This window comes from Denticeps clupeoides, chromosome 5 (genome assembly GCF_900700375.1).
Source record: "Denticeps clupeoides chromosome 5, fDenClu1.1, whole genome shotgun sequence".
Classification (NCBI taxonomy): domain Eukaryota; kingdom Metazoa; phylum Chordata; class Actinopteri; order Clupeiformes; family Denticipitidae; genus Denticeps; species Denticeps clupeoides.
The window spans coordinates 26,097,125-26,123,034 of record NC_041711.1 but is presented as its reverse complement, the minus strand read 5'-3'; the positions used below and the strand labels follow the sequence as shown (position 1 = coordinate 26,123,034).

The 25,910-nt window shown below is 41.0% G+C and overlaps 2 protein-coding genes across 7 annotated transcripts; both read left to right on the top strand.

Moving 5' to 3' along the window:
• The first annotated feature begins 13 nt into the window (after positions 1 to 13).
• On the top strand, positions 14 to 2,413 carry cd79a (CD79a molecule, immunoglobulin-associated alpha). The gene is made up of 5 exons (XM_028979686.1): positions 14 to 413; positions 1,010 to 1,324; positions 1,910 to 2,025; positions 2,125 to 2,184; positions 2,264 to 2,413. Exons 1-5 carry the CDS (start codon positions 374 to 376, stop codon positions 2,381 to 2,383), a joined length of 651 nt encoding a protein of 216 aa, XP_028835519.1. The 5' UTR covers positions 14 to 373; the 3' UTR covers positions 2,384 to 2,413.
• A 1,676-nt stretch (positions 2,414 to 4,089) lies between these two features.
• On the top strand, positions 4,090 to 25,197 carry lipeb (lipase, hormone-sensitive b). 6 transcript variants are annotated; one of them, XM_028979898.1, is made up of 14 exons: positions 4,090 to 4,214; positions 10,361 to 10,602; positions 11,188 to 11,472; positions 12,047 to 12,137; positions 13,926 to 13,952; positions 14,685 to 14,830; positions 14,958 to 15,143; positions 15,666 to 15,818; positions 17,835 to 17,979; positions 18,253 to 18,480; positions 19,038 to 19,184; positions 20,612 to 20,796; positions 21,636 to 21,896; positions 22,020 to 25,197. In XM_028979898.1, the coding sequence occupies exons 1-14, from the start codon at positions 4,127 to 4,129 to the stop codon at positions 22,407 to 22,409; spliced, it is 2,574 nt and encodes an 857-aa protein (XP_028835731.1). In that variant the 5' UTR covers positions 4,090 to 4,126; the 3' UTR covers positions 22,410 to 25,197. The 6 variants fall into 6 exon arrangements, with proteins under 6 accessions (XP_028835731.1, XP_028835732.1, XP_028835729.1 ...); XM_028979896.1 differs by lacking the exon at positions 4,090 to 4,214 and adding an exon at positions 6,583 to 6,723; XM_028979901.1 differs by lacking the exon at positions 4,090 to 4,214 and adding an exon at positions 6,583 to 6,784.
• Positions 25,198 to 25,910: the final 713 nt, after the last annotated feature.

Genomic DNA, 25,910 nt, shown 5'->3' with positions numbered 1-25,910 from the left:
TGCAGCAGCAGCACTCAGGCGCATCTCCTGTGCATATTCACAGATGGCGAGATGATAACCGTAAAAGTACTCGCTATAATTTAGCGTAAAAGTAGCCTAAAAGCCATAAAGTATGTTCCTAAATAGAAATGTTGGCTATACAGTGTGATATCTGGTCTGAAATGGTGTAAAGATAGGAATGTAAGATGGAGGTGGGTGTATTGGGTCTAGGGGCGGAGAAACCTTTCAGCCATAAATATGCGTATGCACATGTTTATGTGTGAAGGCAAGGAAACAAAGGCAGGAACTCCAAAAGAGTGTGTGTGTGTTAGTGTGCTGATGCAGTGAAGGCCTAGTACCTTTTTATGCCTGTAGATTGAATCTAAAGCAGGAAATGGGATTCTTGCCGGTTCTCCTACTTTGTTTTTGTGCAGGTGAGTGACAACTTTTTTTTTTTTGTTTTTGTATGACTGTCAACTTATTGTCATATTGTGTATAACATTTACAGCATTTATCAGACCCCTTATCCAGAGCGACTTGCAATCAGTAGTTACACGGACAGTCCCCCCTGGAGCAACTTAGGGTTAAGTGTCTTGCTCAGGGACACAATGGTAATAAGTGGGATTTGAACCTGGGACTTCTGGTTCATTGGAAAGTATGTTACCCAGTAGGCTACTAAAAACCTAAAATAATACAATTACTTGAAATATGTTTATTTATATTAATCATTTTGAATAAAAAAATATTTTGACTGCATGGGTGTGGTGTATTTCTAGCTGTAAGGGAATCATACAAATGAATACATTTTAAATTGCAGACAAACTGGTGAGTATTCAATTAAACCAGGGCTGTAATAACAGTTGTGCTTCACTGGAGCTGATCTCCATCACAACAGCTGTTCAGCTTTTGTTCCGTTCCTTTATTCTAGCTCATCACCCAGAATTTGAGAGTAATATAAGAAATGGACCTATGTTCTCTTTCACTCTGTTCATCTTGCTTGCTTACTTACTTACTTATCTTTTGTACGTAGTGGCCACACAAGAAATTCATCTGGATAAGGACATTCCTGCAATACATGTCCCAATCAACCATAATGCTTCAGTCAAATGCTGCTTTTCTGGGGGTGGCGAAGTAAATGTCAGCTGGGCCGTTTACAAAGTACATAATAGGACTTCTTCCTACACAAACCTGAACAATAAAGCGTTAAAAAACAGCAGTAATGGGATCGTGTGCCACAACCACGCACTGAACTGGGTCCAGTTAAATGACACAGGCCTGTATCTGTGCAACCTCCTAAGGAAGGGGGAAGAACTGAAGACCCATGGCACATATCTGCATGTCTACCGTGAGTATGATGAACACACTTGTCAGTTTTATAAGCTTTATCCCAGTAATTGCTTGATTGTTACACCCTGAAAAATGAATTTTTATAGAAGCAGAATTGGTTGTCCAATGGACTTCTTTTAGGAAACAATGTAACTCAGTAGCTTTGACAGCCACACACAGTGGTCAATGACTTCATTGTGTGCTCATCCTTGACTTTAATTCAATTCATCAGCTCAGTCTAAAATAGACACAATAAATGCAGTCTTCACTGACTGAAAGCACTTGATAAAACATCAGTTTAAAAAAGCCGTTCATTCATTTATTTTATTACTATTATTATTATATTTTTTTTAGCATTAGATTGATTTCTACTTCGGTAGTTTTTGTTTTACTGCAAATACCCACAATTGCTTCAAATTATATGACTATAATCTGTATGAAGTAATGTACAGATACCTCAGTAGGTTTGTGTGTTGTCAAAACTCTTGGTTCCTTTTCTGGTGTTTAATTATTTGTTTTATGACGTGATTACTTAATCCACGGCTTGTGGAAATTTGAGAATCAAATAGGCAAATATGTTGTAATTTAATGTCTGCCTCCTAAGGACCTATTGAAAAGTTTCTGCCGATTAGTGAAAGTGCGAAGAACAATATCCTCACCATGGAGGGAGTGCTGCTGCTCCTCAGTGTGCTTATTCCTGGAATCTGTCAGCTTGCTAAAGTGAGAGACTTTAACTTATATTAACAGATTTGTCAGTTTTAAATCTTGAGCTAAAGGACGCATTATTGGTGGGTCTACATAACTTCCATTCTTTTGCAGGCAAAGACACAAAATAATTTGGACAGAAAAAGGGTCAAAGAGGAAGAAAACCTATATGAGGCAAGTTTTTATTTTTAAACCTCTACTTTTCAAGATCTATGTCTTAGTGTAAACCTGTTTGATATGTGTTCTTTTGCAGGGTCTAAACCTGGATGAATGCAACTCCACTTACCATCAGATCCAACGTTCACAAAGACAAGGACCCTACCAGGATGTGGGCTGTCTGATAGATGAGGACATTCAATTGGAAAAGCCATAACATTGAGCCAGATTTAAAAAAAAAAAAAAAGTGGGAAACTTTCCTGTAACCAAAGAAGTATGTCATTTCAATAAAACATGAGCAATTTCCACACTAAAATTTTTCCAAATAAAACTGTCCAAAGATTAAGCGCAATATGTACTACCACATAAATCTGATTTTCGACCTGTAGAATTGCTGGTGACATGTATTTGTAATTTTGTAAAATTCATTATTAAATTTTCTTCATTAGAAATCAATATCTCAGCTATTTTACTTACTGATAAAATCTCTTATCTTGCTTTTTTTTTTTTTTGTGATAAATAGTGGCAGCAACAGTAATAGTTCTATTTTGATTTTGTAACTGCAACATATGCACATTTTGCTTTGTGTGTTTTTCACTTTTTGGCCTATTTCATAAATAAAAGTGCAATTGAGCTTTTTGAATTTTGTTACATTCTCATTTACCTTAGACTACACTCAGTTTGAGTGCATCTACTCTGTGGTGCTTATGGAGAATTTTGAATAATCCAATGCAATAAAGTTCTCTTTTTTTTTTTTCTTTTGGTAGCAGGAGAAAGTGATTCATCTGTCAGTACTTTTACATTCACAAGAGCTTGGTTCACACTTGTCATCAAAAGTCACTTCATTTTCATCAACAGCATTTATCAGAGTGTAGTTACAGGGACTGTACTCTTGGAGACACTCATGGTTAAGGGACCTACAATAGTAGTAAGTGGGATTTGAACCTTGACTTTGTGGTCTTCTGGTTCATAGCTGAGTGTCTTACCCACCGTGATACTACCATCATGAGTGAATGAAAATAAAGTGTTCAGCATCAAACTTCAAGACTATGCTGTCTATTTTAAGGTGGAAGAGAGAAGCTAAGAGTGTGAAATTCAGCCATTATAGCAAATGCTCCCTGTTTTTGTGTTTATTACATAACCTTATGTGTTATTGTTATTATACAGGTGCATCAAAACAAGGACAAACCGACTCAAATAAATTTTTTCCCACAAAAGCAATAACCACCCTAAACTCTTAAATGCACTGACCACACAGTCGTACCCCCTTCCCAACTTCCAGACTTCCTTTAAACCTACAGCTGTGCAATATTAATATTTATTAGCATTGTATACTGGCCAATAACATTGTCCAACACTGTCCAACACTCACTACTCACCACATGTTCATTACTGTGAATACTTGCAAACAATGAGAACAAATGTGCAATAATATTTTTCTAATCTGAAATATCCAGTAACCCACACACTACATAATATACACTGCATATAAAATCATACTCAGTTATTTTTTCTTCCCATGTGTATATAACGCTGACAATGACTGTAATGACTCATAATGATTGCCCCTTATTGTATCGCATTGTGTTTATTTGTATATTTGGATTTTCTGCACTATTTTGTACGTATGTGTCTGCACTGAAGGAGCTGCTTTTAATCTCATTGTACATGCGTATAGTGGCAATAATAGGAATTATTTTCTATATATTGGTGTATGTGTGTGTGTGTGTGTGTGTGCGCTTCACACTATTGTACTCCAAGACACGCTGAAAATACGCGGTGTTTAGGGAAGTGAGCCGTTTCGTGTGGGCGGGGCTTGCCCGGGCAGGAGAAAACGCGATAGGTTCATACTAGGTTCAACCGGCGCAGGATTGGTCTGTCGCCTCGTCTGTGGGCGTGGCCGCTTTCAGGTGTGACCGTGGAGGATCAGAGGGGTGGCGGCTTCTCACTCGTGAGAAAGATGGCGTCAGCGAGGAAGCTGGGAAGCGGCGGTCACGAGAAAGGTCTCAATGGAAGGCGCTCATCAAAACACAAGGAAGCACCCATAGGTAATTTGGACTTGGACGGGAAGAGTGGCGCCTAGTTGTGTTTCTCTCCTTGTCCGTGATGTTCCGGTTGTGGCAGCAGCTGCCTGGTGCTAGAAACAGATGCGAGTGTCGGTACCGCGTCGCCGTGCGAGAAGCCGTGGTTTACGTGTAACGTAAATCAGTGTGACAACACGACGCGGCGTGTTTTCATGTTGGCTCAGGTTATGACGCACCAGGGCTTCTCATGACAAATAAATGACACTTGATTAAGTTCATTTATGAGATGCTCGGTCCTCATACCTTGGCAAGTGCAGAATGAAGGTTAAAATGTGTCTCAAGGGTGATTTTAATTCTCGAAGTCAGCGACTATTTGTATACAGAACGTATTGCCTTCCATAAATACAAGGAGAAAGCGATGCATCACCACGCCGGACTCAAGGGGACTGTCATTTGTCATGTCATGTATGAAGTAGGTGTCCCTTACAGTCAAGATCACACCATCCCCCCGTGCCCGAACTGTAGAGGACAGTGATTAGGGTGGAGCGGGTTATTGTTCTTATTTCCTGCAGATTTGGTGGAACGGTAAAGTCTGGGTGAAAGGTCCTCCAGCTCCCACCCTGTCAAGAAATAGGACCAGGGCCCTGCCAGCATGCTGTGCAACTGTGGCTAAACCTCATAAGATGGCCCATGATTCATTTGACTACTGGGCCAAGCGCTGAATCACCCATAAGCAGGATAATCGCTGTGAAATCCTTGTGAGATGAATGTTTGTGGAGTTCTCAGACTGTGCACAACTTGTTACATTTATCTGCAAAATCCTTTTGGGCGTCATTAAAAATGTCACAGTGAACAGTTCCCTGACCTTCTCAAATCATTAACACTGCAACCCACTTTGCAATCCCATGATCAATTGGGTTCTGGCGGGTTTCATACTTTTACTTGCTAAAATAGGCTGGATGCTTTATGCCTGGGAAAACCATTGAATTTTTGGTAGAATGCGTGACTCAAAATTATATAACAATATTGTAAAAATCTTGTCAGTGTTTGACATGGCAGGATATCAGAGGAATTTACATTGACAGCATTTATCAGACACCCTTTTCCAGGGCGACTTACAATCAGTAGTTACAGGGACAGTCCCCCCCCTGGAGCAACTTCGGGTTAAGTGTCTTGCTCAGGGACACAATGGTAGTAAGTGGGATTTGAACCTGGGTCTTCTGGTTCATAGATGAGTGTGTTACCCACTAGGCTACCACCACCCAGGAATACCATCAGCAGGTTAAATTTCACAACACAGCCTATACATGTGCTTTATTGCATAATTAGGATTTATTATAAAATAGCTTATACATTTTTTTCACAGATTTTTGGAAGTGCAGATGATGTTATTGTGGAATCAAAGGACAATACATCATCATAATGCAAGTTCTTTTTGGTAAATCTTTAAAATATATTATGCAATCATTCAGATATATTATTTTATTTGTTGCTGGTTTAATCACGTTTTTTTCGGCTTTGGAATGATCCCATCAATAGTCTTGTTTTTCCAAAGCAACACCAGTCAGGCAGAGTGGGAAACCAAAAAAGGTGGAATGATTTCTAAAGAGATGGGGCTGGTAGTAGCCTAGTGGGTAACACATTCGCCTATGAACCAGGGTACTCGCCTATGAACCAGGAGACCCAGGTTCAAGTCCCGCTTACTACCATTGTGTCCCTGAGCAAGACACTTAACCCTAAGGTGCTCCAGGGGGACTGTCCCTGTAAAAATACTGATTGTAAGTCGCTCTGGATAAGGGCGTCTGATAAATGCTGTAAATGTAAATGATGTAGATGGAGCACAGTGATATTAGAATCTTATAATAATCAAAATCTCAGATCAGGACTAATAAAGGGCTGGCTTTATAGATAACTGGGTTATGAGGAACATTTTTTTTTATTTAATTAAAAAAAAATTTCACCATTTTTTACCAGAAGTTTCCCTTGAGGTGAACCGGGAACTCTGACAACATGGTTCTAGTAATTAGTGAACGTCACAAAAAAAATGTACAGGCTACATGTAGCATGCAGCAAGGCCGCTATGTCAGATTCGGCCGATGGAGCAATAGGCATTTAGGGTGAAGGTCGCAGATGGCCTGCAGGGTAGCATTGTGGGGAAAAGTGACAGCAGGGAGTGGTGAACTGCGGGAGTCGAAACAAACTGGATGTTTGCATCTGGGGACTGGATGAAAGTTCATGTGACCAGCCCAGAGGGAGCGGTGGTATGAATTTGGCCGAATTCGCCAAGTCTTTCTCAAGTAATCCAGGGTAAAAGGTTTTGCTATTGAAAACATGTTTGTGGGAGGACACTGTAGTCCAAAAGCGGATCCACATAAACAAGCAAGTGGGAAATGGATGGACCAATCACTGCTCCCCATCTCCTCTTTCATCTCCGTAAACCCCCACCCCGTTCCTTTCGACCTCCATATCTCTCTGCCTGGCTGCCGAGGGGACGAGGCAGACTGGCACGGAAGCATGAACTGGGATTTGCCGGGTAAAGCAGCTCTTATCCCTGCACTGAGAACCGCTGCAGTTTTCTGTGCTGTTATGAGCAGGTAGAACCCGTGACCCCGGAGCCCATTAGAGCTACGCCGTCTCCCGGTGTTTGGGCAAGATTATTTATGGATGCGCCTTCATTCAAGTTTGATGTTGGGTGAACTGGAGTGCTGGTGTTCTTTACAGAGTGGGGCTCAGTGGACGGTGTTCCGTTGTCGGTTTAATTGCCCGATTATTGATTGCTCTCTTCGTAGATAAAGACCAGGAGGGAAACTACCAGTCGGATTTACGCGTTCGGGGGTTTTGGCTGAGCTGAAAAGGTTGATTCCCGTTCTACCCTACGTGTGTTTGGTACTGCCTGAAGGCCGTTTGGTACTTGGGAGTATCGCACATCAGCTCTGGCCTTTTAACCCGTATCAGATGCTTGTGATTATTCCTTACGTCAGCCTGCGTGGCTTTACTTTTCCTGCCTCGGAATGGGGTACAGACCATGTGTTTATTAATACCTGCCGTTTATGCAACGGTGCTCTGCTGACTCTCGCATGCCTGCACTGCTTTGTGTTCTAGTCTAATTCTGGACTCTGTGTTTTGGTCCGAGTGCTGCTGTAGTTTGCTTATTGTGTAATGGGTGCAGTCATAAGCTGTGGTGGTGGCCGCCTTCTGTACTGTTTTGCAGTGGAAGGTTTTTGCACAATAAGATGCACACAGAGCGACACTGCTTCGCGTCGGTCACCACGCAGCCGAAGCTCCCCTGCTCTGGGCTCCAGTCCCACGTGCGAGAATTTGTTTACACCGTCGGTGACAATGCAAGCCATACCAATGCAGTATTCGTTTCATTGAAATGTTACTTTCCAGTAAGTTCTTTTAAATTCTTACAGCCATTGTGTTACTCTGGAGCCACTGGCTGAGTCTTTCTAGAAAGGGTTGTAAGCTTATTATCCTCCCTCTTTCTCTCTGACATTAGCATTATATGTCTTTGTCAAACACACACACACACACACACTCATATGCCCCATACTAGACGCATTTTGGGATGTAGTAGTTGTTTAATGCCATGGTTCCAGTTTACTGTAAGTTTGTACTTACAGTAGTTGTTAGTAGGTGTTCACCTTTTTTCCACTTTATAATTATTATTATTATTATTTTTTTGCAGTTATCCACTGCAGAGAGTTAATCCACCATCAGTGTGACGCATACAGGAACATAGTTGCTAAAAATAGTAACTGGAACAGTGTTCTGTGCGAGAGAGAGAGAGAGACATAGAGAGTATTACAGGCACAGAGCGTTTGCTTGTTTGTGACCAATCAGGGTCGGAGGTGGGTGCCTTGTGCAGAGAATGAGGCATCATGGGAGGTGACGTGAGTAAAAGTGAAGAGCTGTTAGAGAGAGAAAATAGAAAAAGGAACTCCGCCGCAGGGAGGGGAATGTAGGGGAAAGGGTGGAATGAAAGGCCTGTTTTTTAGTGTGAGTCTTGGCTGTGCATCATTTGTGCTGCAGTGTTGAAATTGTCCACGGTGTCAGTGTGACTAATGTGAAATGGAAACCTTTCACTTGCATCTACACTGTAAAAAAGCAAACTTGCAAAAGGCTAAAGTAATGTTATTGACTAAAATGAACTAAGAAGTTTAAATTTGTGAAATGAATGAAGACAATTTTGTTCGTGTTTTTGTTCAAATCTGGGAAAACATGGGGGTTCTTCTGATGTGGAAGTTGCCCGTGAACTCAGTTCTGGAGGATAAGGGGACACTTTATTTTTATCTGTTAGTAGATTATTATTTGTGGAGTTGTAACGTAGTAGCAGAGCTGATAGAGTTGTGACAAAAAATAATGCTAATGGCTGCAAACAGTACACTCATACGGGATTTTCTGAAGCTGTGGAGTTACAGTTAAGTACAAGTTGGTAAATTTAGCATAATGAATTACAGAAATTTAAGTTATGGTCAAAGCTATATTAATTGTCAGAGCTCAAGAGATCGTGAGATCCTTGCCAATACCCACCCCTAACACCCTGATGGGAGTTTTGTTTACTGAGAACAACTGTCTTTTTTTTTTTTTTTTTTTTTTTTTTTTAAACAGTGTACCCTGTTTGTTTTTGAGTTATGGGTAGTTTGGGGTAGGGGAAGCGACACAGCCCACCATTTATTTCTTTTACTGTACAATTGAAGCATTGCTCCCCAAAGACGGGAGCACTTGTTTGTGTGTTAGGATGGTCAGTATAGCCTCAAACAAATAATTGATCAGGCCTTATTAACAATTAATGACAATGTCCTTACGCTGCTGGGGACGGTGAATTGGGGTGCGTGGAAGGAATACTGCCTGGTCCCTGCAGTCCATCTCAGGGTGCAACATAAACAACTTTACTATCCATTGTTATATCAGAGTTCCATTTGTTTAACTTTCTCTTTGAGTTCTAAAGGTTGTCTTGCAATTTGCACTTGTAATTGATCCAGAACAATATTCTTTTATTAACTTTTTTCCCCTAAATTATTAACTTTTTTTCCCTAAAATGATTCCTGACCCTAGTTACCATGGTTAACAAATGGTTAAGGAAAGATCTCTTAAGTAAGGAGGTTTCTGTAATGCGGCCACAGAAACCTTGTACTCGACTGAACTGGCAGCAGGGCCGCTGATGAGATTACATGGGGTTAAAATAGTGGAGTCTGGCATTAGCTGCTCCTCAGATGGACAGAATGTGCCACTGACCCAGTGGCCTTCGTCAGACCGCTCTCCATTCCCATATGAGCGAACACGACCGTCAGAGCAGCTTCGAACTGGTTCTGAAATGGTGAGTCCTATTCTTTGAGTCTTTATGCCTGGGGTTTGGCTGACTGCATGAGCAACTGTAAGTAGGTAAGCTGCGTCTAGGTTAGGCGTGTTATCTTTTGTGTTAAGCACTGTCATCAGCACAAGCCAATATGTAGTTTTGCTTGTCATTGTTAATCTTTTGAAATTCTTTTACCTGTTTTTGTAAGGCTGACCAAGGAAATAGTGATGTGCTATTTTTTGCGCTCATAATGTAAACTATGCATATAAACTATTACACAGGTATGTCTAATATAAAAACGCTGTCGGAGAATGTCGTCTTTATTTCGGTTCATTATTTTTAATAAATCAATATTGAATAGGGATGTGTGATGAACTTACTGAAACCAATTACTGATGCTGAGTCAATGAGAATGGACATTTTAATGTACATTTGCTTTGTTTGCTAAAGTTGTGTTCACACTACTTGTGTTTGAGAGTCATTACATAACTAATAGTATTTAATGTATACAGCCTAAATTTGGACAATATTGGTACTATCATGTCAGTGTGAACAGTGTGAATTGGTACTATCATGTCAGTGTGAAATCTTTGATTTTGTCTGTTTTTCCTGGACACATGGTGTTCTGGTTTCGCAGTCGCAACAAGACACAAAGATGTTATAGGGGAAAAAAGATTTTACCATATAAATAGAAAATAGAAAGCATCCATGTTTTACTGTGATTGGCTAAAATTGTCATAATAGGGATGTTGTAAAAAGTTCTGTCTTTTCACAATATAAATACATGTCTTCTTCGTTGTAGTGAAAAGTAATGTCAGAGGTGCTCATCTTGTTATTTGAATTGGCTCATGTCTTCTTTCCAATCCCTCAGTAATGGACACCAAGGCGGTTTTCACTGCCCTCTATGATGTGTGCGAGGAGAACATCAGTTTCTTCTCCAGCAGCCCCAAGAGCTCCCCTGGGGATGCTGCCAGACGCCTGGTGGACACCATGACGACCATACAGGAGCACGCCCGCAGTTTGGAGCCGGTCATTTCGGGCTTTGCTGCTATTTACCATCATTTTGATTTCGACCCACACATTCCTGCCAATGGGTACCGCTCTCTTGTTAAGGTTTGTGTATGACTGGCTTTGCATGACCATTTTTTATGCAGCTATGTGCATTTACATGATGAGATTTTGTTTTCAAAAACAAGATGTCCCTTTATTTATATAGAGTAATTGTGTAGTCCAGTGTCATGATTTACATTGCTCTTCTATTATAATCCATCCAATTTGAAGGTCCCTGAAACTTTAGCTGTTACAGTGGTGATGGCTGTGGTGACCCTCTGGTTGTCTCGTTAGCAGTTCATTGCAAAGGGACTAGAATTCATCTTTCCTGCTCTCTCGGTGGTAGAAGTGTGAGCTTTTAGACCTTATGTTCTTGGGAATAGTACACATTTGTTGTATTTGCATAAAGTTTACCCGAGTTACATTTGTCATCACCCTTGCTGCCTTTTTATCACCATCCCTTGCCCATTGCCTTTGGTGCTCATAAAAAAACTTTTTTCCACTGCCATTGGAGTACATGCCTGGGTACTTTGTATTTGGTTCATGGTTGTTTGTTCTCTGCACGTCTTCAGTTTCTTTGTCCATTTTGTGACTGTTTGCTGATATTTTTTACCTCCCTGTTTTCTCTTTCTTTCTTTCTTCCTCCAGGTGGTGCGTTGCTGCATTCTGCACATCATTCACAAAGCTCGCTACGTTGCCTCCAACCGCCGCAGCATCTTTTTTCGGGCAGCTCACAATGCTGGGGAGATGGAGGCCTACTGCAATGCCCTGTGTCAGCTGCGGGCACTGCTGTACCTAGCCCAGCGTCTCCTCCATGACAACAGCCATGGCAACCTCTTCTTCCAGGAGGAGAATGGCCTCAATCAGAGCTTCCTGCGTGAATATGCCTCCATGCATAAGGGTTGCTTCTATGGCCGCTGCCTTGGCTTCCAGGTGTGTGTGTGTGTGTGTGTGTGTTTCCACAAGCTGACTCTACAATAGAAATTCTTCTTTTCTTTTTCTTTTATTTTCTCATGTAGTAGTTCACTTTAGACTTATTGTTAGGGATAAAATACGTTTCAAAGTATTCATCTTGTTTCAACTTCTATCCACACTTCAACCGCTTCCCCAGTGTGACATTATGTGCTGCTGAATTTGCATTTAAGGGTAAACTGTTTTTGAACAGTGAGTACTTTGCCGTCAAGTATATTTGCAGGTCACCATTATTGCTATGAGCCTCTGGTCAGCAAAAAAATCCGCTGACATAAAACCCAGTTTGTATTTAAGTTGCAGTTATGTAGGGATGCATACATCAGTGTTTTATAGAACATAGATCTTTTTATGCCACCTGCTTATCACATAGGGCCCACACTGTTATGACACATCATTAAGGGGTTCTTCCTGTCCATGGGGAATTTGTACCATCTGTTACCCTCTGTTTTCAGTTCCCAAAATTTTTGGTATTTGTCTTTTGCCTTGTCTTTTTTTTTTTCTGTATTCAGTATGTTTTTCCTTCTTTCCTATCTAGTTCACTCCATCCATCCGTCCCTGTCTCCAGTCCATTGCAATAGGCTTGGTCTCCTATGGTGAAAACTACAGAAAGCACCAGTCTGGGATAGGTCAGTGTAACCGGCAAGCTCTGGTATAGCCTTCACTCACTCACACATAGATCTGCCCTTTGTCATGGAGGGAATATGATATTTTTGTATAAACCTAATAAACTATTGTGCTAGGCTCAGTGCAAGGCACTTTTCTCTTTGTGCAAACCTATTTAGAATCATAGCATTAGGCCTATTCAGAATTTCATCTTCACACAATGCACGAAAAGGTGCGACATGGGAGGGAAAGGGGTGACTCATGTAAATGAGCTCACAAGCAGGTGTAGTTGCTGCTACAATAAGTGCTTTACTATGGCACAAATAAAGATTACTTATATCGGCAAAAATGATATTTTCACACATATTGTTTATAAATTGCACTAATAAATGTAATGTGATTCAATGCCCATTTAACCCATTCGTTTTAAACGGTAGCCTTTTTAATTCTTTTAGGTATGTATTAATAAACAAGCCTGGTGTGGGCAACTGTAAATGGATAAATAAAGCAACTATAATATAATATAGATTAATACTATAATATAAAAAAATGGACCCATCTCCTTTATATACGTTGCTTTACAACTTACAATGCTGGGGAGATGGATATATATTTGCAGTTAATCTCCTGTTGTGTGTCACATCTGTTCATGTAGTAAAGCAATTATTTATTGCATGTCCGTATTAAAATAAAATGATGCAGTGGAAAGAAAAAAACAATGGTACATCAAGGTGGTCCTGTTTAAACTTGAACGTGAAAGAGTGTAAAGTTACACCTTTGTCAGCAGGTCATGGAGCATCGCTGCTGGCTTTTGTTTCTGGAAGTAAAATCTGGGTGAATTGTTGCTCCAGGGAGACTGTCCTTGTAAATACTGATTGTAAGGCGCTATGAATAAGGGTGCCTGATAAATGGCTAAATTAATACTGCATTAGGATGAGGCAGAAATAGACACCAGATTAGTTTCAGTCAAAGATGCAAATAAGATTTTTGTTCTCCCTGGCAGTAAAACAGATTTAACCGTGAAAGAATGCATGAAAAAATCTTTATCAGCAATTTGAATTATTATTAGAATAACACTGGGTTTAGTTATAGCAACTGCAATGTTTGTGCAGCTGCTTGTAGGGTTTGAAAGTTGATTCCATGTTTTCAATTTTATTTGTTCAAATAAAGTAAATGCATAAAAGCAAAAAATTGCTGAGGGTGGTCCTCAAAAAAGTATGCAGTTCAGCAAGTAATGTTATTACTTAGTTATTACTTAATGTAAAAGAGTAATTTTAGTAATTTTGGCTCAAACTGTTTTTCATTATTATTTAATTCTATTTCTTTTATAATTTATTTTAGCATTATTTTATTGTTTGTGGTATGTAATTTAAATAAGAAATATTTGATATATATCTGTTTTATACGATGCACCACATTCACGGACACCCGCAAAAATTTGCTAGGGTTTTACACTGCCATGTGTTTTACATCTTCCTGCCTTCAAAGATGATTTGCACAGAATGGGGCTCAATATGTCAGAGGTACAAAAAACAACTCAGGGTAAAAAAATAAACATTGTCATGTAAAGCATTTTGTAAATATATCTCTTGCCAAGATCATTTTTTTGTGCAGCTGTGATTGAGCTTTTCAGTCCAATGGAATGTGCATGTATGACCTAAAAAACAATACACATCAGTATTGGACATTCCATGCATACATCAACATCCACTTCTGTATGATTATTTGAACACACTCGTGTCGTCAACACGAATGCACACAATTCTCTCCCACTTCTGACCTTGTGTATTGTGCCCTGTGCTGCACCCTAGAGGAGGCAGGAGGTATTACACAATATGGTGAGTCTGACCTTTGGCTTCCATCCTTTACACATTTGGTGTGAGGAGTTGAGTTGAGTGAGTTTTCGCTGCCTTACCTCCTCCCTGATTCCTCTCCCTGCCTCTCTTCTGCTCTGAGTGCTGAGGTTTTACTGTAGTCTGTAGACATTTTGCTTTTCCTTCACTTTACACTTACATACAAGTGCTGAATTAGGTCAATTAATCAAAACTGACTATTACCTTTTGTCATGAAATATTATTCATCTAGAAATGAATAATTTTTCCTCTGCATTTGTCTATGTGCTGTCCCCGTAAAACATACTGTGTGTTGTCATGTGACTCATCCAGTCTTTGACATGGAGGAGAGCTTAAACCCAGTTCTGACTGGACAGAAGTAGCCACTGAATGCTGTGAATTGGAATACTGTGATACACGTGCACCTTAAGAATAACACATCAATGTTATTTTTCAAATATTCTAATCATGCCTGTTGATGTCCAGATTTGAAGTTATTAGCCTGTCTGTGATGCTTGGGGAACCAGCAATGTGCACTTGTATGATGACCACATTTACAAAAATCTATTTAATAATTGGATCACATTTACAGAAAAAAATATTGTCAGTGAACTGTTAGGACAAAAAAAAAAGTTCATTAATTACAATATTAATTTGAGATCATAGGTTGAATGATGGGTAAGTGAGTTTGTGGTCATCTTCCTTTAATTCACTGTGACCCTCTTTTTTTTCTTTTAGGTGTTGCTGCTAGCTCTTTTTTTACTTCTGGGAAGTATGTCATAGACCCTGAGCTGAGAGGTTCGGAATATGAGCGAATCACCCAGAACTTGGATGTCCATTTCTGGAAGACTTATTGGAACATTACAGAAACGGAGCTTCTCTCGGTGCGACCTTCACCTTAGAACTGCAATGTTTCTAATGATCATTAATCATATTATCATGTTTCTCTTCCACAGTTTAGTTGTTGATCAGTGTATTGTAACAAGAAAAAAATACTAAATGTGTCACCAGGGTCTGGCAAGTATGACGTCCACCCCAGTAAAAGTGAACCGGATGCTGTCTGTACCCTCTGTGGCCTTTAATCTCCCGCTGGTGTCGAATCCAAGCCTAACTGTTACTGTGGTGCCTCCAGTGGCTCACATTGGTCCAGCACCTATCCAGATGAGACTCATCTCCAATGAGCTGAGAGAAGGACAGGTACATTTTGCCTCAAGCTCTGCTTGTTTAGGTCAGGCTATCATGCTAAATAATATGTGAAAATGCGGCTACTTTTTAAAATAGTTTTTTACCAGTATGAAACTGTAAGTTAAGTGCAGTGACAGTGAAAAAATGAAAGTGCAGTGTTTCATTGCGAAACACTGCTGCACTGTACTTGGTGCCACAACAAAATCTATCCTTTGCTTTTAACCATCACCCTTAGTGAGCATTGGGCAGCCATGACAGGTGCCCAGGGAGCAGTGTGTGGGGGACGGTACTTTACTCAGGACCGGGATTTGAACCGGCAACCTTCTGATTACAGGGCCACTTCCTTAACCGCTTGGCCACTACTGCCCCCATATAAATAGTCTTGTTCAGTAGGAGAATGTATTGTCTCTATCCTAAATTGCCATTTACAAATCATTAAAATACATTATTGGAGGCCCGTTAAACATTATTGCATTTGAAAACTTAACCACCCAAACTTTCTTCCCCTCATTCCCTCGAATGTTCTCTTCACAGGACAGTGAGGAGTTGCTGTCAATTTCCCGTTCTGATGGTGGCTCCATCTCACTCTCTATGGCACTGAAGACCAAGCGCAGCCCTCCATCCCCTTGGCTGCTGGTGCATTACCATGGTGGGGGGTTTGTGGCACAGACTTCTAAATCCCATGAGGTATGCAGCTGTGTCTGGCCATATGCTTCCACATTTCATGTGTGTTTCCGTGACCGTTATCTTTTTATCTCTCGGGGACATTTGCAAGTGAAATGAGTGGCAACATATGTGCAACATGGCTATGCAGAATTATGCAAAAACATCAAGCCTGATTCCTCACTGAATTCCCCACTAAATATAATAGCAGATTCATGCAAAATTGTCTAGATTCAGGTTTAAATAGTCCAGAATAAGGAAGAAGGTTGTGTGAGAGCTGTGAGTCTGTAAAAAAGCCCTTGGTTAGTATTTGTCTCCAAGATACAGATAATTAGCAAGTAGTTCTAGTTCATTTTTGTTAACTTGTAGTAATTATTAGTAGTACTTTGAAAAAACTCTTAATATGTGTCATTTTGCGCATTGTCCATTCAGAAAACATGAATGAACCATTTCAGTCTAGAAATTTGCCATATTGGGTTGCATATTTGAATTAAAATTCCAAACCACTCTCCTAGTGGAAAAGTCAGTGATGAATAGGACTTTTTTTTTAATCATTTTTGACAACTAATGTGTCCAAGTCTGCCGTCTCTGCTCAGTGCTGTCTGACTTGACACACAGGGAACAGCCAATTATTACTGAATGATGTGAACCTATATCATCTCCATTCATTCAGGCTCGGGATAAGGAATGGGTTTCAGTTATTACCTCACTGTATTATTATTATTTTTAGTTAATTAGTTCACGCACATTTTTTTTTTTCAAAATTCTTTGCATTTCTTCTATTGCAAGATGCCTGCACCACTTTTATCAATGTCTGTGCAACTTCATAGCAGCATGGTTAATGTGAAAGGAGCAAAGATATAGCCCCTTACACAGCAAGCTGTGATGCACCATGTTCTGATACATTTCCACCTAACTACTAGTCACGGCATGATGAGAACATCCCACAAGACCTAATTTGGGTTATGTTGTGACTCATTTATCTAGTACATTTATGGCATTTATCAGACGCCCTTATGCTAAGCTATTTATTTATAAGTATAGTAGTAGTTACAGGGACAGTCCCCCTGGAGACACTCAGGGACACAATGATAAGTGTGGTTTCGACCTGTGGCTTTGTGGCCTTCTTTATAAGCAGGTGTCAAAAATGCTCCGATTCTTAAATTTGCACATCTTCTTTGAAAGCTGACTCTTCAGTTGCTGTTTAAAATATCTCACTTCTTCAGAGGTAACACTGTAATTTAAACCACTTCATACTTTTGGTACTGATAAGTTTATAAATTACATGAGTGAGAGTTATTCAGTCTTAAATTGGACTAGGCTCTACATTCAAAACCTTTTGAATTGTGCACCTACAATATCAATAGCATTTTTAATTTCCAGTTCATATTTAATGTCCTTTATTTTCATAGTTGAAAGCAATACTGTACCACATCTGCCATATCTATGTGACATTGTGAACCTGTTCTCTCACTGTCTTATGAAATATTCACCTAAGTGAAGCATGCCTGTCCCACTGCTCGTTCTTAGCCACTGTTGAGAACATGATGCATTAGCTGCTTGACTGAGTCCAGCTCAACTGTGGCACCAGCGGACAATAGGCCCTGACTGGCAGGTCCGGTAATCTCTGGATATGCTTGTCAACCCACATCACATCCTGCCTAAAATACCGCAGTAGTAATAAGTGGAAAAGTCAGGCATGAATGAAGAAGCAGAGGTAGTGAGACACCCATCGGGTTGTCTACGGAATAGCTTCCGACATCTTCACTTGCATCTCCACCCATACGCGGCTCACAGAGGAAAGAAGATGCAGTTTGTCATTTCAGCTTCACCCGTAGTGTCACCATTAGCACAAGATGGTGCTGATGGTGATGGTACAGGAACCCTATTTGATCATTTCCCCCCGATAACTCATTATTTCTAGTTGTACAATTGAATTTGCCAAGTCTCTTCTGGCAAGTCTCTCTCTGCCATCTGTCCATTCTTCCTGTTGACCTGCGTTTTTACCCATGCGGACCCACTGTCTTCTCTCGTCCCCAGCCCTATCTGAAGAGCTGGTCTCAGGAGCTGAACTGCCCTGTGCTTTCTGTTGACTACTCTCTGGCCCCCGAGGCGCCGTTTCCTCGGGCCCTGGAAGAGTGTTTCTATGCATACTGCTGGGCCCTCAAAAACAGCCACCTACTGGGTGAGAGCTCTTTCACACAATTCAACACTTTCCTGCACTCACAGTCACCTGCTGCCACTTTAACTCAAAACCCTGAATAAAACCTGCCAGTGTGAATTTGGTCAGTGTGTTCATTTCTTGTCTGCTTTTTTTAGCAGTTGAGTTGAGTTATGGGATAACATAGTTGATAATGGTATAAAATACATGACTCGCAGTGTCTCCTCTACCTTCCACTCATTACTTCTCTTTCTCTGTGTGTGTGTGTGTGTGTGTGTGTGTGTGTGTGTGCATCAGGCTGGACGGGGGAGCGTGTGTGTCTAGCTGGTGACAGTGCTGGAGGAAACCTGTGTATAACCGTGTCAATGCGGGCCGCCGCCTACGGCGTGCGCCTGGCTGATGGCATCGTGGCCGCGTACCCCGCCACCCTGCTCACTGCCTATGCTTCGCCTTCTCGGCTTCTCACGCTCATGGACCCGCTGCTGCCTCTGAGCGTGCTGTCCCGCTGCCTCAGTGCCTATGCAGGTATGAGGTCAAAGGTCAATGTTTCTGTTTGAGTGCCGTATGTCGTAGTTTAGCCATGATGAGTTTTGATCCTTGGATTTATTGATAAAAACAGTATTGCCTCATGTAAAAACTGGTTTTGAACATGATATTAAAATTTGTTTAGCATGCCTTGTTTAAAGATGCAAATATTCTTTGCCGTTTACCGGTTATAGGGGAGAGTTTGGTAGACTGGAATCTTTATGCATCCATGCATTTTGCTTCACTATTTTTTTAAATAATGTGTTTTAAAGGACTGATGTCTTTAGAAGCCATTTGTTGTTTTGTACATAGGCATAGCCATCTCCGTCTTTCCCTTAACCTTTATTAGCATTTTACATTACATTTGAAGCATTCATCAGATGCCCTTATCCACAGCAACTTACAATCAGTAGTTACAGGTACAGTCCTCTTGGAGCAAGCTGGTTCATGGCCCTGCTCAGAAACACAGCGGGTGGGGTTTGAACTTCAGTCTTGTGGTTCATAGGCGACTGTTTTACTCACTAGGCTACTACCACCCTTTATGTGGTTGTGTGCAGGCACGGAGCCACACATTGAAAAGCAGGTGGAGAAAGTGAGCACTCTGAGCATGGTGAAGAGAGACACCGCCCTGCTGCTGCGCGACTTCAAACAGGGAGCCTCCAACTGGATCCATTCCCTGCTGGACTCCAACAAAGCTACTGCTGGTACGGTAGCCGTGGGTGTGAAAGTCTGTGTTGGTGTGTAGGTCTGCATGCAGTCAGGCATTAATCCACTCAGACAATTTGGACCAGTAGAATCAGTCAAGAAGAGATGCCTTTTTTATACTCTTATTTGGGAGTCATTCATTAACCCTGTGTGGTGGAAAAGCAAAGTCACTCTAGAGCAGTTACTCAGCCTCAGATGCAGCATTGACAAGGTCGGTGGTCTGAATTATTGATTGTGCGTCTCTAAACTTGCATGCCTGATTACTCATTGATGGACGTGGTGACCTTCACAGTCCCTCCCTCAGTTTCTCTTGTTCCTGCAGTTTTTTGGCACCTTTGAGCGCGTCTCAGGCACGTCCCTTTGACTTTATTGGTGCCTTTCTGTTACCTTCGTCACTCCACCACTTCCTCTGGTAGGAGGCGCTCTCCACAGCTTATCAGCCAGTGTCATACTGTCTACGCTGTCCTTCGCCGGCCCACTCTGAAAATGTTCTTGAGGGGACTGGCTATCGGGCTGTCTATCCACAAACTCAGTTCAGCGTAGTGATTTATTGAATTTGGACAGTCATTAAATGATTCTTCTAAAACACACAGTCTGGCAATGAAAAGATTGTAACAGAGTGAATATAGTTTTAAATTGGATTGTAAAACAGAACAAAAAGCTAATCATGCCTGAGTTGATTTATCTTCAGAGCTAAATGGATATCTGAATATGCATTCTCTTTTGAGGGACTCGCTGCTCTGTTAACTTCATAAATGGGCACATTAATGTGATATTTAATCCCAGTGCTGATGTCATTTTAACTGCGAGTTTATAATGCGAGCAGTAGGCTGACTGGCCATTCTCAACACGGGGAGGCTGCCAGCACGGGGCTCACCAAGGCAGCAACCAGAACTAATTACTGTATGAATGCTGTAAATTTTACTGCTGGAAGAGAATGGCCTCATCGCAGGAAGGGCATGCGACACCATGATTTCCAAAACCTCCTCAGTGCCATGCCAGCATGATGCCCTTGGCCAGAATTCCTCTTTCACAGCCTAACCCCACCCCTCATTCCCACCTACCAATCACAAACCCTGTTTCCCTGGCAACAGTCTTCTGGTTAACGGACTCAACCCGTGTCTTAAATGATGTGCCCCCCCATCTTTGTTGTGTAATTATGATTTTGTATGTTGTTTGGGTTTTCTTGTCATGTACTATTTGTCTGTTTATTGCTGCTTTGTATAGTTTTATTTATTTATGTATTTTCCCCTGGCTTTAGATCGACATGTGTAGCCCTTATCTATCAGCTCCCTCACTCTTGCCTGGCTATTGATCTGCTTGCTACTGGTCCCCTATGGATAACTGTAACCTTTTGAATACAATTGACTTGTGGGAAATGTTCTGACATTTGTGACCAAGATGAGTGAAGCATCACTTTTCACAGCCGCAGACTCTGTGAGGAAGAGTGTTTCAGAGGCAACCCTCAACTCTGCACATTCTGATCCCCCTGTACCTGATGAGCCATCTCCGTTCTCCCAGAGGAAGAAAGCAATGAAGAGCCAGACCTGCCAGGACCTGGGAGTCCATCTTGACTCGAGCCAGCATTCTTCCCTGTTGTCTGAGCACACGGTATATAACAGTTCTATCTATCTATAAAACCTTTGAATGTATTTCTGTACCATCACCAAATTGTACTTGTTACATCAGCTTAATGTATGGTAAAGTGATTAATATTGATTATATGATTAAAGTGGCACTTGGCTGTGGGTGGGATAAATGAGGCAGCAAGTGAAGTTGATGTGTTTTCAGCAGAAAACACATTTTGAAAAAGCAAAATTGGGCCATTTTGAAAAAGCAAAATTGTAATGGCTAGTGTTGCCGCCAGTTTCTCCAAAACTTCGGGTCTTATGGAACATTCCAGGTCCACAGTTGTCTGGAGGAACCAGAAATAGTCCATGGAAGGAAAACAGAGTCATGGTCATGGACTTACTGATGCACTTGGCCCATGTTGATCAAACAGAAGAGCTACTGTAGCTAAAGTTGCTGAGACACACAGGTCATCACAGTTTGTTGTGTGTGAGGCTTCATAGCAGCAGACCCGTGACTGTGTTCCTGATTGCCCACGCCTACCACCAAAAAAGCCTACGATGGCCATGTCAGTGTCAGAATGTCAGGTGGACTGGTCTGATAAATGATGCTTTCTTTTGCATCATGTCAATGGCTTGGTGTGCAGCTTTGCAACTTACAGGACTTGAATCTGTCACTGATTGCTTGGTGCCAGATATCACAGCATACCTTCAGATGTCTAGTGGAGTCTGTGCCTCCATGGGTCAGGGCTGTTTTGGCAAAAGGGAGACCATCTCATTATTTGGCGGGTGGTAATAATGTTATGGATGATTTGGTGTATTGGTCTTTCTTTAATAAATGTGTTTCATACATTACCTGCCTATAACCATGTTTGTCTCTAGCCTGAGGAGGTGAACTTCTTCTTCTCTGAAGATCCTGATCCATCTATGTCAAGTGCTCTGTCCTTTGTTGCCATGCCTCCTTCTGGTGGCGAGGAGGGTTCAGAGAGACAGCGGGAATTCCCAGAAGGCTTTGAGCCCTTGCGTTCTGAGCAGCTTGCTGACATGAGACTTCAGAGCTCGCCTATTGTAAAGGACCCTTACGTGTCCCCTTTACTGGCTCCAGACAAAATGCTGAAGGGACTTCCACCAGTCCACCTTGTGGTAAGTCTGTAGATCAGACAGACTGTGTAGCTAGTTGGGTTTATTGCAATAATGCTTTTTTACGGTTCTGTTCTGTGCATTTTTGACTTTTTTCCCCTTCTCTTTTGATTTTCTCTGCCCTAGGCTTGTGCTCTGGACCCAATGCTGGATGACTCTATTATGTTTGCCAAAAGGCTGAGGAACATAGAGCACCCTGTTACCCTGTGTGTGGTAGATGATCTCCCTCATGGCTTCCTCAGCTTATCGCAGCTCTCCAGGGAGACCCGCGAGGCATCCAACGTTTGTGCAGAGAGAATCAGAGCGGTCTTTCTGGAGAAAGAACCCCCCCGCACACACCGCAAGTTGGAAAGAACAGATCAGGCTCTGATCGTTGCTGGGGTAGACTCAGCAGAGCTTTTTGGAATGACCACTGAGGAGGAAGGGGAAGGTCTTCTGAAGGGAGGGGGCAAAGTTGAAGACCTCGAGGGGTCCTTTGGCCTAAACACTAATGATGTTGGTGAAATAGGTGCATGAAAAGTTTGCTTTCCATTTTAATTCCGAAAAGAGTGTTGGTGGAATATTTTAATTTGAAGTCAGCACATAACAGCTTAACAGATAGTAGTAAATGAACAGTTGTAGAAATAAAGAAAGCAAGGTTGCTGCAAGGATGAGCGATGCACTAAAGGGTGAATGGCAACATAGAACTTTAAATTACACTGTGTTGCTCACCATTTCAGTGTTATCAGCAAGTTGCCGTATACATTTTCCAGTAAATGTCTACTTACACACACATGCAGTCACCAGCCAAATCTTATACTGAATAGTTGCAAATGCAAGTTTTACCACTTTGCCTTTGAGTCAATATGCCTGGAGTTAAAACTGTGAATTACTGGAAGTTTGTTAGCACTATTAAGTAGCATTGGCAGAGTCTAATGATTTCCAATAACTTACATTCACCTCTCCGCAGCAGCCTTATAAAAACAGTCCATTTTAACAGAATCATCCAAAAACCTTTTTATTCAGATTTCAAAAAATGTCATTTTTTATTCAATGGAATAAATGGACAAAGCATTTTTAATATATATGATTTTATTATTCTTTATAAAAGTATGTATCAATAGTTTGATTATATTTATATATATGATTGAAATGCTTGCATTGGCATGATGAAGTACTGTCTTCAGTTGCTGCCCCTTAACAGAATTACCAGCCTTTTTGTACCAATGCCTCTTAAATCTAAGCTTCCTTGGCTAGTAAGTGCAGTACTGCTGCAGAAATCACCAGCAAATACAGTTGCCATGTACCATCAGGTTGTTATCTCTAAATTGATTTAGTTGATTCGGTTGTCTTGCCGAACCCCATGAAGGGGTTTACAATTCCAGATCTTTTAAGCAACTTTCCCACTGGCTGAATGTAGAATTAATAGATTTGAGGAGCAGGGATAAGCAAAATGGAATGGGAATGTAAATGCACTGAATATTCAAAGGCTGTCTTGCCTGACCCATTTCTCCCTTTCAGTGAGGAAGTATTTTAAGACCAGTCCCTGAACATGGAATAACTCTCTCAGTGAACAAGTCTCTTTGAGAGCTGAGCTGCGAACTCCTTTTAACTCTAGACAACTTCTGCGGTCAAGCTCTTACCTTTTTCATTTCTGCCATCTCAACTGAATGTGGGTGCCCCAATTAAGCACAATGTTGGGGTCCAGTTAAAATGATGAGTACTCATATCCTGTCTTCGCTGACCAAGTAGTTTTATGAGACTTGCACTCCCAAAATGTGATTTATGTTCACATTTATTACCTCCACTCTGGAGTTTACCCATCAGTATCCTTTCTGTTTTGGAGATGTGTAGTTTTGGCCTAAGAGGTGTCACAGTGTTCCCTTGTTTGTGATTGTGGAGAAAATGGTGAGATGTCTGATAAAGGAGGATGCAGGTGCGAAGGAGTCCCTTTATCAGCATAAAGCAGAGAGCCTTCCAGCGGGTCTGTGGCGCGGGTTGTCTGGGCTTTGCTGAGTCGCCCAGATGAATGCAGTTCCTTGAAGTGGTGAATATTATCAGGATGGATGTGGGATTAAACCCATGCTGGGTGTAGGGCTTTTTTTCTGCTTTACTGCATTTAGGTGAAGCTGTGTGGGGTTTTTTTTAATTTTTTTTAAGGAAGAGGTCAAGTGAGGCAGGCCTGTTCTGGCTTGTCCACGCTTTTCCCCTGAGGGTTGACCGATTTTTAATAGGTGCAGTTTTGATCACTATGCACTTTTCCATTGGACTTGACAGTGTTTGTGTGTGTTCCCTGACGTTTGTTATATGCATGTCCTGGTGTTTGTGTGTCTGTGTGTGTGTTTTCCCACAAACCTCTGTCCTGCTCCATTAACTCGTTGCTGGTTTGCACAGTGTTATCAGTGTGGGGTTTTCTGTGTCTTTGTGACTGGAATCATTGCCTGTTCAGGCTGCTTAGTTGTTTGGCTCTGTGGTGTTGAATCATGCACTATTACCTTGATTCAGAGTGAAAATCCTGTAGGACCTGTATGGATTCATTGACTAGTTATAAAGTATCCTACATAAGCAGTTATAAAAGGTAATTCTTAGTCGTCCTACCCCAAATATTAATTTCTGCAGGCCTCTGGTGGTTAGACATTTTAAAAATGAATGGATGTTTTCATGCCCTTTTGTGTTCGATAATAATTAATGCAGTACTTTCAGATTTTAACTCTGAATGGTCAACAGAAATGTATGTACCTGTTACAAGTCAAGAGCAAATGCCTATTACTGCACTGTTTTTCACACTCTAATCTGTCTGTGCTTATTCATTTCTGAATGTATTCATTTGGTGTACCATTTTGATTTAAAGTCTGCAGTAACAATGCCCTTTGAAATTTGAAATTTGATTTTATTCACAAATCCTACGATCCACTGTCAGCCCAGGCTGAGGTGTAGTGCACTTCGTCACACACAGAACTAAAAGCAGAACAACTGCAACACGCATGCATATAAGCCATACATCCTGACAGACTTAAAAACACTAACCTTTTTCCCCATTGCTTTTTAACATAGATTACTATACTCATGTGTGTTATTAATTGCTCATTTAAACACCATAAGTGCAAACCTTTGTACAAAGGAATGTATATTAGTATCAGAAAATAAATGTGTTTTATAGATATTTTGCATTGATTTTTAGAATGTTTGTTTTATTCATTTTCACTGTTGCAGCAGCGAATGAATGAGTGTAGTGGTGGATCAAATTTGTGTAAATATGTATGTGTGTTTTCTCGAAAATTGTATTCATTGTTGATTTCTATCAGAATAAATCTATTCGCCAAGATGTCTGTTTTTTTTTTTTTTCCCCCAATAAGCTCATTTTTCTCAAGCTTATCATCTTCACATGAATTTTATCTGGACGGGAAGTGCGCCAGACAATATAAATGCACACATTGCTCATATTACATGGTGCATCTGGACCACTTTGTCGCCAAAGCCTGTGAATGTGGATGGATTAATACTGAAGTCTTTCTTAACAAAAGTAAAACCAGGCTTTACAGGGTTAATGTTTTCTCCTTTTTACAGGACAGCCAATAGCAAGATTCCATTTCAGTCTTACCCACCCACTAATTTGCATATGGGGCAACTAGTACTACACTAGTACTACATGTTGTGCCCCACTAGTACTACTAGTGGACATTTTTGGAGTGTACTAGTAAAAATATTTTCCTCACTAGTACAAAAAGTATGGTCGTAAAATTTTGAGCTTCACTGGAAGAACTAGTGAAGTATTTTTGCTTTCACGAGTACTACTAGTAAGGCATTTGTAATTAACTAGTAGTACTAGTGGATGGAAAGTGGCACACTAGTGAACTAGTAAGACTTTTGGCAGCACTAGTTCAGTCCGAATGACTACTAGTGATTCAAAATGCCGACTAGCTCGACATTTGGCACTACTAGTGTAGCACACAGTTGCTGGAAAGTCCTGACTAGGAAGAGTGCAGCAAAATGGCCCACTAGTGTGTGTGCGCGCGCGCGTCTTTGACAATTATTTCT